The 17,499-nt window shown below is 39.3% G+C and overlaps 1 protein-coding gene across 6 annotated transcripts in view; it reads left to right on the top strand.

Moving 5' to 3' along the window:
- tenm4 (teneurin transmembrane protein 4) overlaps nucleotides 1-17,499 on the top strand; it is a 252,402-nt gene that overhangs the window by 125,769 nt on the left and 109,134 nt on the right. For 3 of the 6 annotated variants that reach the window (XM_077206971.1, XM_077206969.1, XM_077206968.1), the window contains 3 exons: nucleotides 9,056-9,302; nucleotides 13,286-13,384; nucleotides 14,777-15,012. In XM_077206971.1, the coding sequence (XP_077063086.1) occupies nucleotides 9,056-9,302; nucleotides 13,286-13,384; nucleotides 14,777-15,012 (582 nt within the window). Of the gene's footprint in view, nucleotides 1-9,055; nucleotides 9,303-12,348; nucleotides 12,424-13,285; nucleotides 13,385-14,776; nucleotides 15,013-17,499 lie in introns of all 6 variants that reach the window. The other 3 variants (XM_077206972.1, XM_077206970.1, XM_077206973.1) reach the window with 2 other exon arrangements.

Here is a 17,499-nt window from a genome sequence, read left to right as displayed (position 1 = left end):
TGTGTGTTTGAATGTAGACTGTGGCAGGCTAATCCTTGTTGCAGCTGTCATGGCTAATTTCACCCTGTGCTTTGTCTTCTGAAATGCTTTACAAAAACACTTTGCCACTGTTTATACGACCTGGATTGCTCTTTACTTATGCAACAGAGAAACTTTAGCAGTGTGATACTGAGTTTGTATTTGTCAACAGGGCTATATTTCTTGTAATACATTGATTATGGCCATTTTAGATCAATGCAAAGTTGCCTTCATTAACTTTGCTTAGTTTTAGAAAGGTCAGGAAGTTTTTAATGAAAGATTGAATTCATTTTCGAGCCTGTAAATGATAAAAAGCTTAATGGCGTGCCCTGCTGAGGGACAAGTGACCAGCGCAGCAGGAGCTTCAACCACGATGAATCAATTTTACAAGTCACCGTGTCCTCACTAATGAGCCACTGATGAAATGCGCATCACGTTGTGCTGCTATTGTCATCCAGAAGGTTCAGGTATGATGAACTTGTTTACTAGGGATGTGCTTTGATGTGTTTTGGACTTCTTTTAACATCCCATTACCTGTGGAGTGACATTAAATAAAGCACCCCCACTAAAAGTACAGGTTATGCAAGACAAAATGTAGCTGACGATTTGTGACCCATCGCAGCGATTCTGAACTTATTGTTCTTTTAAACAACAATGCTATAAGATAACGTCCATCTAAATCTGTCTTCCGTTGATGTCCGTGCTGCAACAGGTAAACGAATTAGAAATGAGATTTGTTAACATGTTTCCAGATAAGAAAGCTTCGCATCACTTTGATAATTGGAGGAGAGCAAGAGAGCATGTCGATATGAAGCCTGTCATCACCGGCAGCTCTCGGCGTCTCCCTCAAGGCTTCTTTACAGAGTTGAACAAAAAAATGCTGTAAATAATTGATCAGCCTTTACAAGTTAACCACCCAAGTCTGGAATCACATCAAGCTCAAGAGACCTCTGCCTTCCTGTTTCCACACGGCCCTTCGTAAAGCAATGAATTAGCCTCCGGTGGCAAGAACTTTCCTTTCTCTGCACAGCATCCAGCTAGGGTCCTGGTCACCTAGCGGTGGCACCCCAGTGCTAAAATGGGATTTATCTTTCCGACAAATGGCTGTGATTTGCATTGGTATATAGGTTACCCTCGGGCTGCCAGTGAGGGGTAGCACACTCACCAAAGGAATCGGTCTCTTGCCTTCGAGCTATGCAAGGCACCATAAGGCTCTATTTGACTGAGACAAAGTAGCATACCACAGTGCCGCGGAAGAGGACGTTTATGTGTTAAGCTTAGCGTCCTGGTAGTAAAATACTGGGATTCCTGCCAGAGGCTATGCTGTGTTTGCACAAGGTCGATGTAAGGTTTGATCTTGCTTTCTTTACTTCGCTTCTTACGAGTCAGTGACTTTTCATTGGAAGTCAAGTTCCGAGATTCCTTCACTGCCAGTCATTTTGGCGGTAAAAACCTAAACAAGGGCATAATACGGCTGTCAGTTCAGTGTGGACTGCTTCAATTCAGAGTGACTCCAGTTTTGATGATCAGTGTTGCATTTTTGGAACCTAGCAATCTAGTCGTGTATCGTATCACTGTGCCACACATGCACAATTACTATTTTTATAGCTGACAACTTCTCTCAGGTTATGAATACCACAAGGAAATATTCCTATTTAATTTGGTTTCCATGTCCTTTTGCATATAAATACCAATTTCTGAGTCACCTGCTTGTAAATACACTTGCCAATCCAAACACTGACTGTGTCAAAGTGGCCATTGTGATTGTAGGTAAACAAGTGGTAAATTATGGAAATTATCCTGCTCTTTTAAAGAGCACCCTCATTGTCATTTCTGAATGTTTGGCAACTGTATTTGCTGAGCCTTTAAACAGAACAAGGACACAATTAAAATAAGAAAAGAAAAAACGCTGGTTTGTATTCACTTAAACCACCTAATGAGTCTATTTTAACCATTTCCCCTGCTTTTTGAGAATGGGATAGGCTTTTTTTAGCAGAGAATAAACAGCCAGCTGCTTTAATTTACCAAGTATTAGCATATTACTAATACGGATGTATGTAATTACAGACTCTCAAATAGGTGGTCACGTCCTTTGTTATAGTTCTTGGTTTTTAATGAAGAGTTGCCTACACGTTCACACTGAATGGCATAAATTTCAGTCCAAAACACACTGTGGATATTTTACCCTGACCTTCTGTAAACAAAAACAGATGTCTTGAAAGATGTCATGTGGGTTTGAGCCTGTGATATTTTCAAATGTTTTTAGAGTTGGCGATGACATGCGCTCATACCTCCCGTTCTCATTTCTTCACCTTGTCAGGATATTAAGGGAGCATATTAAAACTTTTTTTTTTTTTTTTTTACTGTGTTATGACAGAGCCCTGTTATGGAGCCCGACTCAGCTCAGCATTACAGATTTGTCAAATTCTGGAGAGAGAAAGGGCATGGACAGAGTAAGCTTATCGTGTAAACTGATAAGGGAGTTTATAGGCCCAGATTTATGTTGCCGTTATCGATATGATTTCGTGTGTCTTTAGAAACACAAGTTATTCTGTAGTTCCAGAAATGTGATCCAGTGCTGAGACTAAAGCTGAAAAGGCTTAGCTCAGGGATTTCGAGCTGTGGATTCAAACACAGAGTGTGTTTTCAGAGGAATCTGGTATGCTTTTCCAGCAATTGAGGAGGAAATGCACGTGAAAACATGTGAAGGCGAAACCTTACATCTGCAAAGAGCTAATGTATCGAATCACGGATACAGAGGTGGTTAGCATTTGAAATATCGAGTCCCAAGTGTTTAAACACAAGATAAAGCAAAAATCTGGCCACAGTGGCGGAGCTAAACACACAAATTCTACCGCTGGGAAATCTCTGCACTTCCCAAAATTCATCTCTGCTCATAGCTATCAAACAGAGACGCAGTTATCAGGCTGAGGCAATTTCACTTTTCCCAGAGTGATTCTATATTATCAACTAAAAAATGCATCTGTTGCATTCTATCGACCAAAGGGCTCTCTGCTGTATTGTATTTTTCCATTCATCTATCTTTGTTGCAGAAATTCCCTAAACTATAGTTCATGAACTAAATGTCTTTTGTATTTAAAGAGGCTGAGATTAAGCAAGCTGGAAAACGTAGAAAAGAAAGAGTAAAAGATCTCAATGCCCGCTAGGTCCTGTTAGTTTGATAGGACAGACCCGTTGAGGCTTGCTGTCTTTTTATTGAGAATGTGTTGCTCCATGGCCCCTGGCTTTCTCTCAGGGTCCTGTTCCTGGAGAGATGGCTATTGGGCCACGGGCTCCCTGCTGAGCCCCTGTTCTTCACTACAGAGGCCCCCTTGTATTAGCATCTTTTTACGTCGAGCAGCATGGGGTTTTGGCCACAGTGGGCCGCTAATAGTGTATGGATCTTCCTATGTAAGGGCTCGCACAACATGCCTTTGCAGTTGACCAGACAGGAATGAGCAGGTGGAAATTAAGCAGTGGGGTCACTGTGCAGCTATGCATTTAGATCAGTTGGGTTTCGTCAGAACTTATTTAATCATCCCCTCGATTGCCAGTGCTAGGGGAGCGAATGGTGTTTACAGGGTCGCACCGGAACATATATCCACGGGAGACACTCTGAGAGATCACAGCGGACAGGGAAAGAGTGATTTAATAAGCAACACATGGCGTGGCTGCAGAGGGCAGCGATGACAAGCTTTTTTTTCCTACTCTCCCTTCTCGCGAGTTTCACCTGCAATTATTTTTAATGAGAACAATTATTTATATATTGCGTTCAGCTGGACACCAGCATGCAACCACAGTCCATGTTTCTAATTGCAACCAGCCAGCTGTTTTCCTAATGCATTGTCACCTTTTGTGAATGTACACTGGATGCTCATGAATCATCACTTTATTTAGATAATCCATTGTGAGGTTACCATGGAGATAACAAAGTGCCAGACAGGGCCATCTGCAGGTTTCAACATCAAATATGTCTTCAGGACCCAAGGGGACACAACAATGAAACATTTGATGAAAAACAGCACATTTGCTTTTGATTCCACATGATTTTCGAATCAACGTGCAGTGAGAGATATTTTCGTGTTTCTGTAGTATAGCTGTGAAGATGTCAGCGAGGCCATCAGTTACTCACACTTGATGAGTTTGAGAGCATGACTGATTCAGAGCGCCTTAAGCTATATCTGCTAGCCTTCATACGAGACCCGCGAAGACGGTGTGTATTCCTACATGCATCTGTCTTTCCTAATGGTTAAGAACAACACCTTAACTGATGATTGAATGGAGGAAAATGTGTGAAAACCACAGACACACAACCTTCCATTAACACTCAGGGTGGCTGTCGGCTCTTCGCTCTGTTCAGAAAACAGTATCCACCACCCATATCCAGACACTTACAACCAGAAAACAAACCCAGCAGGATAGACGAATGCTCCGCGATCTATGGTCATTTTTAGCTGTGGATGCTGTTTAATGTTCTGTCTGTCTTGTGGAGGGATCTTGATTAATTCTTCAGCCAGTATAACACCTTGCACATTTGATCGGGTGTCTAAGGCACATCATACGAGTTCTCACTCTCAGTGAGAATGAGTGAGTGAGAAACAGTGTGAGACTGTTATTTTGTAAACGAAAATAGACTGTTCTCGGTCTATAAACTTTCCAAACTTTTCCAAATCTGGGAATCTATCCATCTATCCGTTTGTCTGTCTGTCTATCTATCTCATCTGTCTGTCTGTCTAACTAACTATTCACCTATCCATCTATCTATCTATATCTATCTATCTATCTATCTATCTATCTATCTATCTATCTATCTATCTATCTGTCTATCTGTCTGTCTGTCTCTGTCTGTCTGTCTGTCTGTCTAAACTATCTATCTGTGCATTTTTGTAATTCTTATATGTTTGTATGACCTCATTTCTTATCAATTATTCATAAACACAAACCAATTCTGCTCCAGGGCTTGATGTTTTAGTATCACTCGTTGATTAACTAACACTGCTGACTGGAGCAAGCCAATTTTCCTTGGAGATTGACTTCAGACAACTTTAATGGGCTTTTGACGCCTTTAAATATTGAGCTTCAGAGAAGAGCTTTTGAAATATTTCTGGACTGTGATCAGTTGTTAAACGGAGTCAAACTCATCAAGTACATCCTCACAGATCAAATTAGCTTTTTAACACGTTTTAGTAAAGTTCTTGCACCTCTTTTGAGTACACCCCCTCCCCCATTTAAAACATGGTATTAATCTACATAAATATGCCATGGGATTTCCACAGAGAACTGCTTGTCTCCCTTTGTAATTGCTATTTTATTCATTTGCTGTCTTGTAATCATAAAGCAATTTTACATCCAGCAAAGTGTCATCTAGAGTAATTAGGTGCCTATTATATTCTTAATCTCAAGAGAGGGTGAATATCACAAAAAAAACATGTCCATTATTTTGATAAAAGATATATTTTGTTTAAAGAAAATTAATCCTATTTATAATTCCATTTTGTTTGTACTGTGATCCCCCCCTGCCCCCTTGAAAATTAACCATACAGTATATATATATATATATATAATTTTTATTTTTTTCCAATGAATGATTATTTTTCTATTATTATTATTTTCTAATGAATGATTTCCGAAAATGCTAAAAGTCTTAAAACATACTTAATTTCTGTAAGAAAAAAATATTATTCCTTTCTTTAGATTGTGTGTTGAAATATGATATTGAAAAATATTTTTGGCTCCTTTTCTGGAGACCATTTTCTTTGGCAAAACAAACTTTTTTATTCATGAACAGAGTTGTGCAAACAAGATCGATAAAAGACCTCCTACTCTTACAGGTCCTTCTGGACTGCTCTGAATTTTTCCTGCTGAATCATTACTTCTCTTCGTATTATGCTCATTGTCTCAAGGACTCGGATGAGCCTTACCTTCTGTGCTTCTCAATGGAAATAAAGCTCCAACCCTTGAACGCTACATCAGCATTTCTGTTTACTGGCTGCTGTTTAGGGAATAGAAACCCTGCGTTGAGACAAACCTATTCCGAAAACACAGTGCAAAAGCTTAGACATGTTTTGTGAAGTGTTTAGAGTTGGGTGATGCATAGCCTGAACTTGTTATAGTCTATTACTATATGTAGCATTCATTACATGCATAATGGTGTTTTTATGCTGTTGTTGTTGTTACCTGAGTGCCTGTTTATAATTAATTTTCCCTGACAAAATTTTGTATTTCAGTTCAATACCACGTTATTAAGAGCCACAGTTTTTATAATCATTAGGACGTCAGCCTATGAATGACTTTTACTGCATGCTGAATTGCGATAAGAGAGAAAAAATCTAATTCAAGCACTTTTTCCTTTGAAGTTTAGACCGATAGCAATATGATAAATCAAGTCTTGTTGTCATTAACCTCCATTGAATTTCATCACTTTCATAGCTGTAATACTCCCGCATGTTACGCACCTTCATAGTGCTGGGGAATGGTTTTCCTCCCTTCCAGCTCTCCATCTGTTTTGATCCGGTTTCATCGGGGCCATCATCAGCTTGGCTCAGAGACGCAACAGAGCTCTGAGTAATTGGTAGCGTAGGATTGTGGGAATGCGGCTTGGTACGGGCCCATCTGTCACTGGCTCTGACAAATGATCCGGCCCTGTGCCCAAAAATGAAAGGGAATGAAAAAAGTAAAGGGGTCCCTGTCAGTGACGCATCCCATAATGATCTTCAGTAGAAATGTGCACTCCCCACATGGTGCAAAGCACTCATTTAGTCATATGAGAGATGTGAGAACTAGCGTTCTTTCACCCCAGTGACATGCCTCCAACAGAGAACATACTGTGTCGCTTGGTGTGTGGAACCACGGTAAGACCTTTGAAGCATGCAATTTTTGCAGTATTCAAAAGAGAGGAATGATTCAGGGTTGCTTATGACTTGGCGCTCAATGCCTTGCATTGTTGTCCGTGTTGCTGTGTTTGTGCAATAGTAGTTAGTGAAGTTTGCTTATGAAGGTCAGGTCAGGCGAGCGACAACAAAAGCATTCTCAAGAGTATCTGCTAGACTTTATTGTTGTTGTTATTGTTTAAAAAATAAAATAATATAAATTGCAATTCAAATATACAATGACTTGTCTTCTATATACACCTCTTTTGTGATTAAATATTTTTAGTATCAATTAAAAAAATATTTTGATATTTGATATTTTAGGGGGTGCAAAAAAGTGTGGCTGCCCTGGTAACATAATGAAGAGAAAAGGCTCATGAAAACTTCTTTACACTTATTACTTAGTTTGGCATAATCTTCAAATTTTTGTTCTTTATTTAAAAATATTTAAGCAAATTTGTTAAAATATGAATATTTGCACTATTTTACAGTTACAATGAGACCCAATGAGGTCTGGTGTAAGGAAAATATCTGTATAGGTTAGGATGTTTTACTAGTTGTCCAGCATCTGATGATTGATTTTGATTTACATTTTTTTTTTTTTTAATTCTTGGTGGTACTTTAGAAAGAACACATTTACATATTCAACTTCTAGAGATTTTGCTGACAGTTTCTGACAAGTTCTGTCTCTGGCTTTATCTAGTTAAATGCATTGCAGCTACAGCCATCAACACTCTGCTTTTGTAACACAAGACAATTACTGTCGGACTTCAGATAACCCTCTGTGAGGGATGCCACATTATTGTGCATAATTCATGTCTGTTTGTCTTGTGAAATCTATTTTTGCAATAACAGTATATGTCTGGCCTATTTATTCATTTGATATCTGTCAGATAGCCAACTAAAATGCTGTTGCAAATAACCTACATTTACATATTAGTTAGACACCAGATTTTTGTAAGCATTTGAAGGTAAAGTTCTTGATAAATGTAAATAAAACATATGTGTCTTATTAGCTGTATCCTTAGCGTATTCGCTATACCTTTAGCGAATGGTGGTAAAGTTGTTCTTACTCTAATTAAAACATCTTTAGCACATTAGCTATACATTTAGCTAATGAAGGTTAAGTTGTTCTTAAATGTACACAAAACATAATTAGCGCATTAGCTATATCTTTCCCAAGTGAAAGTAAAGTTGTTTTTATATGTAAATAAAACATTTAGCTCATTAGCTATTTTTTTATCGAATGAAGGTTACAAGAGTGGTGTTCTTAAATGTAAATAAAAACAGTGTTCTTAAATGTAAATAAAACATATTTATTGCATTAGTTATACCTTCAACGACTTAAAGTAATGTTCTTAAATGTAAATGCAGCATATTTACTGCATTAGCTTTAACAAATGAAAGTTGTTTTTATATGCAAATAAAACAGCAAGCACATTTGCTATACCTTTTAGCGAATGAAGGTAAAGTTTTAAATGTAAATAAAACATCTTTAGCGTACTAGTCTCACATTTAGCAACAGTTTAAGTTCTCAGTAAAGAGGCCGTTGAGTGTTGCCGACAGGTGTAAAATGAAACTGCTTTGTTCTTGTTAAGTAAGGGTTCTTAGCGCAATGAGGCGCTAGTTTATTGATTGATGAATGGTTTAGCAGATATGGAAATGAATGGCTGTGGAGCGCACAAGGACACAAGGGTCTTTATCTGCGTCTGGATTGCCACAATCTGATGCTCACAATCTCATGTCTGATAGCCCCCATCTCCCATGACGCAAAGTGGCTTTAGTTGACAAAAGCGTTGTTGGAAGCTGAAGCTGACTTGTCGGGTCCAACCACACAAGCTGCAGTTGATCATGGCGTGAATTTCAAACAGGTTGACGAGGGTAATTCAGTCTACTTGATAATGACAGATTGTCTGCAGCATGTTTTGCCTGATGAGTGTTTGCGAGATTCCAGCTGTTAGAAGTTGTCGCTCTACTTAGAGGCAACATTTAAGCTAGGTGTCTTTTTTAGACAACTTCTTATCATTGACTTATCTTTGAGAATCGAGTTGTTTACTTGCGCAGTATCAGAAAAACGTTACAGATAAATCTCTGTACACCACATGCTAATGAACACTGCAGTAATTTAATTTGTTTAAATGCTGATAGTGCTGTTTCTCTCATTTCAGAGGGCTCGTTCCAGAACCATTCCCGGTTGCGTACGCCACCGCTGCCCCTGTCACACTCCCATTCCCCCAGTCAGCACCACACTGCCTCCATTGGCTCTCTGAGCCACAGCAACTATACCCAGCGCAGTAACCCGAGCCCGGCACCCACCGATAGCTCTGCTCCCAATGAGGGGCCTACAAGTGCCCAGGACTCAGGCAGTGCCCAGGACAACTGGCTTCTCAACAGCAACGTTCCTCTAGAGACCAGGTACATTTGGGGCTGTGCTGTTCTCATGATAAAATGGCTAATCAAATAGCTTTGTGATGTTGAGCGACAACATTAGGCGTTTATAATGCATCGTAAGGCATGCATATGTTGGCTGCATGAATCGTTTTTGTATCTGCTTAAAAGATCAACTACACTGTTAATAGTTAATGAGACTTTACGTAGCCTTTTATCTCCACTTGATGCACAATATAGTTTAATGGCTCATTCCTGCTGTTATGCAGTTGCGTTTGATGCATGTGTGTGGTGTCATTTAGTAAAACAGTATACTTGACTTACAAAAACATCTTCTGGTCAATCTTAAGCACATGAAATGTATCTTGATTGGGAGACGATTAACAAAATGAAACCTAAAATAATGGAAATAAAGAGCTAAGTTAGACAAACCAATTCATACCACAAAATTTCACAGAAATCTAATAAAAACCTAAATTCAGCAAATCTATTGATAATACTTATTGGTGTTTGTTATCCTGCCAAAATGATGTCACTTCCGAGAGGATGTTGACATTCAAGGGACAGGCTTTAGTTAGTTAAAGGGATTTTACAGAAGACTAATTTGATTGGTAATTAAAACAATATTTTCATTAAAACATGTTTTTTTTAAAAACATTTTTATTTGATGAGGAAAACATTGAAGTACCTGGTGCATTTCTTAATAAATTGCCAGTTTTTCATGTTTTCCATCTTTATTCCCCTATTTGTTAATAAAAATACAGTATAATTAGACACATAAATTTGCTGATAGTAGGAATGACCTCAAGTGTATAGCTGAATTTATGGTCTATCATATGGAAGTTTCGTGCGACTCAGTTTTTATGTAAATTCCTGTATTTGGCCAAAATGCATTCAAAACATGAGTAAATATACAAGAGAAAAGTATTGTTTTCCTGGGCTTCCCTGGAAGTGTTGCTGATCTAATATCTCAAGCCCAAAATGCAATAGATGGATGGCGATTTCTCTTAAGGTTCTGAAGGGGGCTTTGTTCCAAACTCGGCTCTCCATATTTATCTCCCATCAGCCCTTGCTCTGTTTGCCTCTATCTGAAGCACTTGTGTGGAGGAGATCAGTCAAGAACCTCTCAGATGTCTGTTTGCATTGCTCAGGCTGCTCCTCATGCATGGCGGAGGCAAATCAGCGCTGTCAGACCAGCCTGAAGAGAAATGATATATACTGATACTCAGATTACCTTCACCTCCTGCTCTGCTCAACCCAGCCAACAAATCAAATGTCTTAAAAGTTTTGTAGTAGCTGAAATAAATATAAGTTTATATTATTTATTTGTGCTAAGAACATCTGTACATCACGGGTCTCGGATCTCAAAGTCGTTATGATTTACTGATGGGATTGCAAAGTTAAAGTAGGTTTCCCAAATATCTCCCAAAAACCATATGTCAAAAATAAAACAGAATCAAAAAGGCTGAAAAGATATGTTAAAAATAAATATATACAGTAAATATTTTTTTCAGCATTTTGGTGTTTATATGTATACATTTATACATAAGTATACATATTTACAATATACTCTATTACACTGTTGTACTATATATATTTGTTCAATTCAATTAAAAAGCAAGATTGTGTCTGTACAGGGTTATTTCTGTATTATAGTAATGAAAATTATTTTATTTTCTCAATAATGAACAAGAATTTTCCCTAACTGATCCTAAAATTTACTTTATTTTGTTGCACATTTATTTTATAGTGAAATATAATTCAGACCTAACTTTTGTGAGATTTACTTAGATAGTTATAATAGAGTGGCAGGAAATTATGGGAGCGTTAAGATCAAGAAATGTTGCAAGCCAGACTTGAACCCAAATCACCCACATAAGCACTCATCTTACCATATTTGGAGCCATACACCGTAACCTCTGCTCCACAGTTCCAAACCAAAATGAAAGTAGCTTTCACATTATATTGTTTATTATATAAAGCATAAGCACTAGGAAATTTGTCTGGAAACTCTGTTTCTTTGTCCTCTTGATGTGTTTGTGACCGGCATGAGTCTGAACGGTCCACTCAACAGGAAAATGAACGTTAATTTGAATTTGCGGAGGGACAGTTAGCAACATAATGACTGATTAAACATCATGGATTTCCCCAAACTTTAATCTGGACCAGGTATTCCCATGGGAAAGGGAAACAGATGGTCACACCAGCCGACATGCGGCATGAGGAGAGTGCCTGAAACCGAGTAAATCAGTGACATCACCCTCCATCCCTTCCTCCTATCTAAAAAAAAAAAAGAGCGATCAATTATCCGAAACCCTCTGATGAAATTGGAATATCCATTAGCAATATCCACAAGGGCAGTGAAAGATGGCCTGTCATTTAGGCTTTAGCTAATGGCTTTGTAATGGTTCCCCTCACGACTTTTGTACAGCGGGCTGGAATGGGTCGGATGAGTCCCTTGATATGTCGGCTTACCGAGCCCTCCCATTGGACGAGAGCCAGGCAATGCCATTCTCTTATTGGCTACTTTTTGTATTCTTCTCTGACTCCTCCAAACTGGCCTCTGGGGCCCTCTCGCCTTCGTTTAAAACTTTAATTTGCCTCCCTAAGCCCAAACAAACGAAACAAATGTACATAAGCCGACCAAAGACAATCAGCAGAGCGAGCAGGCAGTCTGGAACAGCCACCAAGAAAAGAAAACAAACATTTTCTCTTGTTGAATTTAAGGTGTTGCGCCTGCCCAGTGCATGTTGACGGTTCATTTCTCCATCGCATTATCTCAGTCTTCCCTTATGGAACAGCCATCTCAGGGGGAATGGAGCTACAGCAGACATGCTTTACTGAATGCAACCAGAGTTCCTCTCTGAATGTTAATAAACCTCTGCTTTATGAAACCATTTTTAAAGAAAAAAACTCCCATCTTAAAGCAGGATTTAGCATAACCACTTGGGAATTCTGTCAGTATAATGTGTGATTCTTTTAAAAAGAGTTGTGTCAGCCCCTGAAACACAAAGAACGTGAAGAAGTGAATGGAAAAGTAATGCCTTGTTTTCTTCTAACCACAATCATAAAGGAGCCAGAATACTCTAATGTTTATCAGAGAAGAACAGGACGCTTGCAGAGAGGGGCATGGGTCGTACAACACAAGGTACATGTGCAGTAAAAGAACGTGAGCGCTCTTGGGTGGGGCGTACTGGGTTTCACGGGGATAAAAACCCCACACCGCACTTTTGTTCCATAAGGATGTCTCTGTTTCCCCACGTTTTCCGAAATGGTGCTGGTGCCCAGCTAGGGAACCTGCGGACCTCTTTTAGAACCGCCCCCACATTTCAATTTGCTGGAAAAACTAATGTTTTCATAACTGGCTACGTTTCTTAAACCATAGCTCTTAGCATTTTTTTTAAGAGTCTTGCAAGTGTCTAAAACATTTTATCATTCAAAGCTGTTTTCCCACAAGCTGTGAGATACTTTTGTGCTGTTATACAAAACATCAGCACACTCGGACCTCCGCCAGCTAGATTCAAGGTTGAGAACTAACTGTTGTTTAATTAAATCCACATCGCTGTGGGCGTTTTCAGTATAAACAGCTTTGTTAATGTAAACGGTAAGCTTTTGTTTGATCTAGTTTTGTTTAACATCGGTCTTTCTAGACTGAGGAGTTTAAAAACATTACTTGATGAGGAGATTCTCCCGCCCTCTGTTCTCTGATGTTGTCAGTTAATAGTTTTAGTTCTGTAGGTTTAGATTAGAGAGGGGTTTTTTTTCTGTCCCTGAACACCGTTTTTCCTGCCGTTGAAAAGCGTGGAACGGTTCCAAATTGGGCTCTGGATCCGGCACCAGCACCCTGTCATTGGAAAATGGGGTTTGTTTGTCTTTGTTGGCCTCTCCACTCTTGTCCATTTACACAAATTCGCCGGGTGTTCGCATTTTTGTGTTTGCACATCTGTGTCTCCCTCTTGCACGCATGTCTCACTCTCGTTCCATCTGTCCATCTCTCCACCTGTGTGTAGAAACATAGCAAAGCAGACATTCCTAGAGACTTTACAGGACAACTTTATAGAGATGGACATACTGGCCACAGCTCGCCGCGACGGCGCTTACACTGATGGGTATGTTGCATGATCTGACCACGGCTGCTGGAATCTGCTTTGCCATGCTGCATAGTGGTACCTGTGCACACTTGTTTCTCATTACATAGTGCAATTTGTAATTCTTAAAATTTTTCATCACTTACAGTATGAATTGCATGTTTTTAAACACTTATTTTTTAAAACCAAACTAACAACTTTTCTAATTAACCCTGAATGCATTAGCATTCTTTGCTAATAAATTGTTCATAAGGCCAAGTGCACATTACAAGACTGAAACCCGCTACCTTGATAGAAGTCATACAGGTTTGTCATGGCATGAGATTGAACAATTTTGGTAGAATTATAATTTTGAGTGAACTATCTATTTAATAGTAATAGCACCCTCAAGTTGTTCCAAACCTGTATGAATGTTGAACACAAAAGAAGATATTCTGAGGAATATGAGTAACCAAACAGTTGAAGGGCCCCACTGACTTCCATAGTATGAAAAAAAAAGGATGGGAGTCAATGGGACACATCAAATTGAGGGTGAGTAAATGATGACATAATTTGTATTTGTGGGTGAACTATCCCTAGTGTTTAATTGGACAGGACAATGAAAGAGAGACAGGAAATAAATATAGGGATGAGAGTAGGGCACAGTATCGGGATAAGATATCGGAGCATATTGGAATGTGTCTCACAATTGCATACTCTGAATCGTTTCTGTGAGACATGCTAAGAGGCTGCTGCCTTTGCCTTTAGGTCGCAAACGAGTCAGACTCAAACATGAAGAGGAGCCAGCTGAACAAGCTTCTGTCTTGTAGTGTGCGCTAGGCTTAAGAGTTTTTTTATGTCTGTTCTTGTACCTCATTAGGCTAATGTGGTTTGTTTCTGAGTTTTCCCTCATCCGGTCACTACAGCGTGACAGCAGTTTTCCAAGTCAGTGACTTCACCATAAATTACAACACCTGCTAACTAACTAAGCTTTTTTGAGCTACAGTAGCATCTCATTTCAAGAGAACTGGCCACAGTGAATAAGGTGTCCTGATAATGTACATCCTGCAGTATCTCACAGCTTCTTGACACACGCACCCTTAAGGTGAATTAGAAGTCACTACCAGGGCTTGTATTAACAAGAGTCCACCGTAGTCACTCGGGCTGTAAATTAAATTTGATATTGATTCAAAATTTCGATGTAACGCACCCCACGGGGCACAGTGTGTCTCGCTGCCAGCCAGTACTTAGAGGTGGCTATGGCAACAGCTTGGAAAAGTGCTTAGCGACAACAGTACTGACCAGTGCGGGAACACAAGCCTACACACTCTACGGGTACTGTTTAACATGATGAGAAAACACTTATCACACAGTGCTCTCCAACGGCCCATGTTTTTTTGAACATGAACAACAGCATTTTCTGCATCTCTGCAGACACTTTCTGTTCAAGCCTGGCGGGACCTCGCCCTTGTACTGCACAACTTCTCCCGGCTACCCTTTGACGTCCAGCACGGTATACTCGCCTCCACCCCGGCCCCTGCCACGGAACACCTTCTCACGGCCTGCCTTCAACTTGAAGAAACCCTATAAGCACTGCAACTGGAAATGTGCTGCCCTCAGTGCCATCCTCATCTCTGTCACCCTGGTTTTCCTCTTGGCCTACTTTATTGGTAAGTTCACTGTTCTACGTCCTCATCGACCCTTAAAACTGCGTCAAAGATGTGACCAATTTAAATGATAACTTATGGATTTATTTTTTTATTGTTTAACCCTACAATATCATCTATCATATCACGATATATCATATCACGATTCATAATCGCATACGATTATGAAGAGACGTTCCACTCATAGTTACCTCAGGCAGAAAACAAGAGAATAGGAAGTATCATCAGCAACTTGAAATGGCTCAGCGACTTACTGCAGAGCAAGTACTGAACGCAATCAAATATTAGCGTCACTGTCACTTGATGGTGGATCTGGTGAAGAAGCTGTCAGTGATCAAAATATTAATTATGAAGATGTTGAAAATGATAGTTTTCAGAATATGTTTGAGATCGCGAATATGCTGAATGCACTGGGAAATTAGCTCTGATGAGGACAGTGATGATGGTATAAAACTGCTCAAACTGAGCCTGTCCAGGCTCCAAAGGGTAACAAAATATGCTTTATTTTTATCATTCTGTAATTGCTACTCTAATTTCAGGAGAGTTATATATTATTGCGACAGGTAGAGATCCATCCGTTTTAGATATAGATCTGGGTCGCTTAAAACCCGAATATGTAATCATGATTGGCATTCATTCACATGCATGCATTTTATGGGTAAAACCAAAAGCTTGGAGGGGGTTTGCTACTCTTAGCTGGTTTACCTGGTCTGCCAGGATAACCAGCTGACAGGACATGAAACGGTTTAAAAATTACAAATCAGACAAATCCTGACAAGTGTTAACCAACTTGGTGGTCAGTAAACTGTTATACTTGTTATATGTACTTGTTATACTGTTGTCCTAAAGGCTGAAGCATTCTTTTGTCATTTAAGCACTTCTCCGAATCCAAGCTGCTGATGGTAATCAGTACATCTCCTCACTGAAAGAGACTGATATGACTTTTGTGTTGAATTTGATCTGTTTCCGCCTTGTGACAGAGTAGTGACGCATATAAAGATGTTGTATGTGATTCACTTTTCAATCATTTGAAAGCTCAGCTCCAGCAGATTACAGTGAACATTATTGATCTCTCACATTGTTAGGACATTTCAATGTCCCACAACTGTATTCAGCTTGGTCAGTGAACCAATTCAATAATGGACAGCAGATAAAGTGAGATATGATTGAGCTATAGCATCAGTTTGATTAGATTTTTCCTGGGTGGTTAACATTTCTGTAGTTTAACAGTGGCTACATAGAATCGGTAACTCTCTGTGATGCATTGCATGTACAGCTATATTAGTTCTGCACTATATTAGTCTGAACATAGACTATAAACATACCTGAGCTTTACTGTGATGCAGAGTGTTACTAGGTGTCTGCTAACAATTCTGTTATGTGTTTTGTATAATCCCATGAAAGAACTGGAAGAGCTTGTCTATAGCAGTTCCAAATAAAGTGTGTCCATTCCTTCGAGAGTAAATCAATAACAAAAATGTTTTGTATAACCCAATATCTTTTAGAGGACAGCCTGAAATGGGTTTGCATACTGTGTGTCTGCTTGGAATGTAAATTGTTCTGTGTAATCTAACACAGAGCCCACAAAATGAAATAATACTTTTTGAAGTTGAAAGGGAGGGGGAAAGGGAGTGCAAGTCATTTGCACAAGGTGCATCCAAATGGAGATCTCACAGATGTGTTTTCATTATTAAAGATAAACAGCTTTCCAGAGCTTAGGCACTGAGAATAAATATGCATTGCAACAGAACTAAAATGAGCTCTAACCATCCATCCATCCATTCATCTATTTTTGGCCAAAAAAAAAACTTAATTGCTACCCTGTGATTCTCTACATTGATTTCGAACCTAAATTAAAATTCTGCTAGCTGATAATGCTAATTGCTCAGCTTTGTTCAAAACGCTAATGACCAACCTACCTTTGAAGCATTTTAAGGTAATCATGTGTGCTTTGTTTGATGTACACTATTTATGTGGTGTGGAGTGACTGACCTTAGTAGCTGCTTTACATAAAATGTTTTAAATTACTTTTAGGAATCGTTTGGATTCTGCCTTAGAGGGTAGCATGTAGGTAGTATACAGTGTGGCAACTTGCAATGTTTTAAAAGAGATCTGTGTTCCAAAAACGAGTATGCTGCCTACATAGAAGCCATCATAGACGTGCTTCAGCCGCGAAGGCCACCAAATAGTAGGCAGCAATGGCATGCTTTTTTCAAAGATGCCTCATATGCCCAGTGTTGAGGTAGAATCCATTGGAAAAAATGTGTCATGCTATCTCGAGCTATCCTTGAAAAGACTGTCTAAAAATGCAACAGCTTAAAGGGAACCAGCTCACTATGTTATTGGAACAAAACTAGATACTATTGTCTACATTAAAGGCCTAAGCACTGAGCTTAATGAAGTTGTTCTCTGAGTTAGCTGGAGGGATAGTTATGCTCTAACCTTGTTAGGAGCCATGCAAAGCCCACCAACCCGATGTGTCTTAATCAC

The sequence above is a fragment of the Siphateles boraxobius genome, unplaced genomic scaffold (assembly GCF_051911475.1).
Source record: "Siphateles boraxobius isolate OS27281-9 unplaced genomic scaffold, OSU_SipBor_1 6, whole genome shotgun sequence".
NCBI lineage: Eukaryota > Metazoa > Chordata > Actinopteri > Cypriniformes > Leuciscidae > Siphateles > Siphateles boraxobius.
The sequence above is the reverse complement of the archived record's forward strand: the minus strand, read 5'-3'. Positions and strand labels throughout refer to the sequence as shown.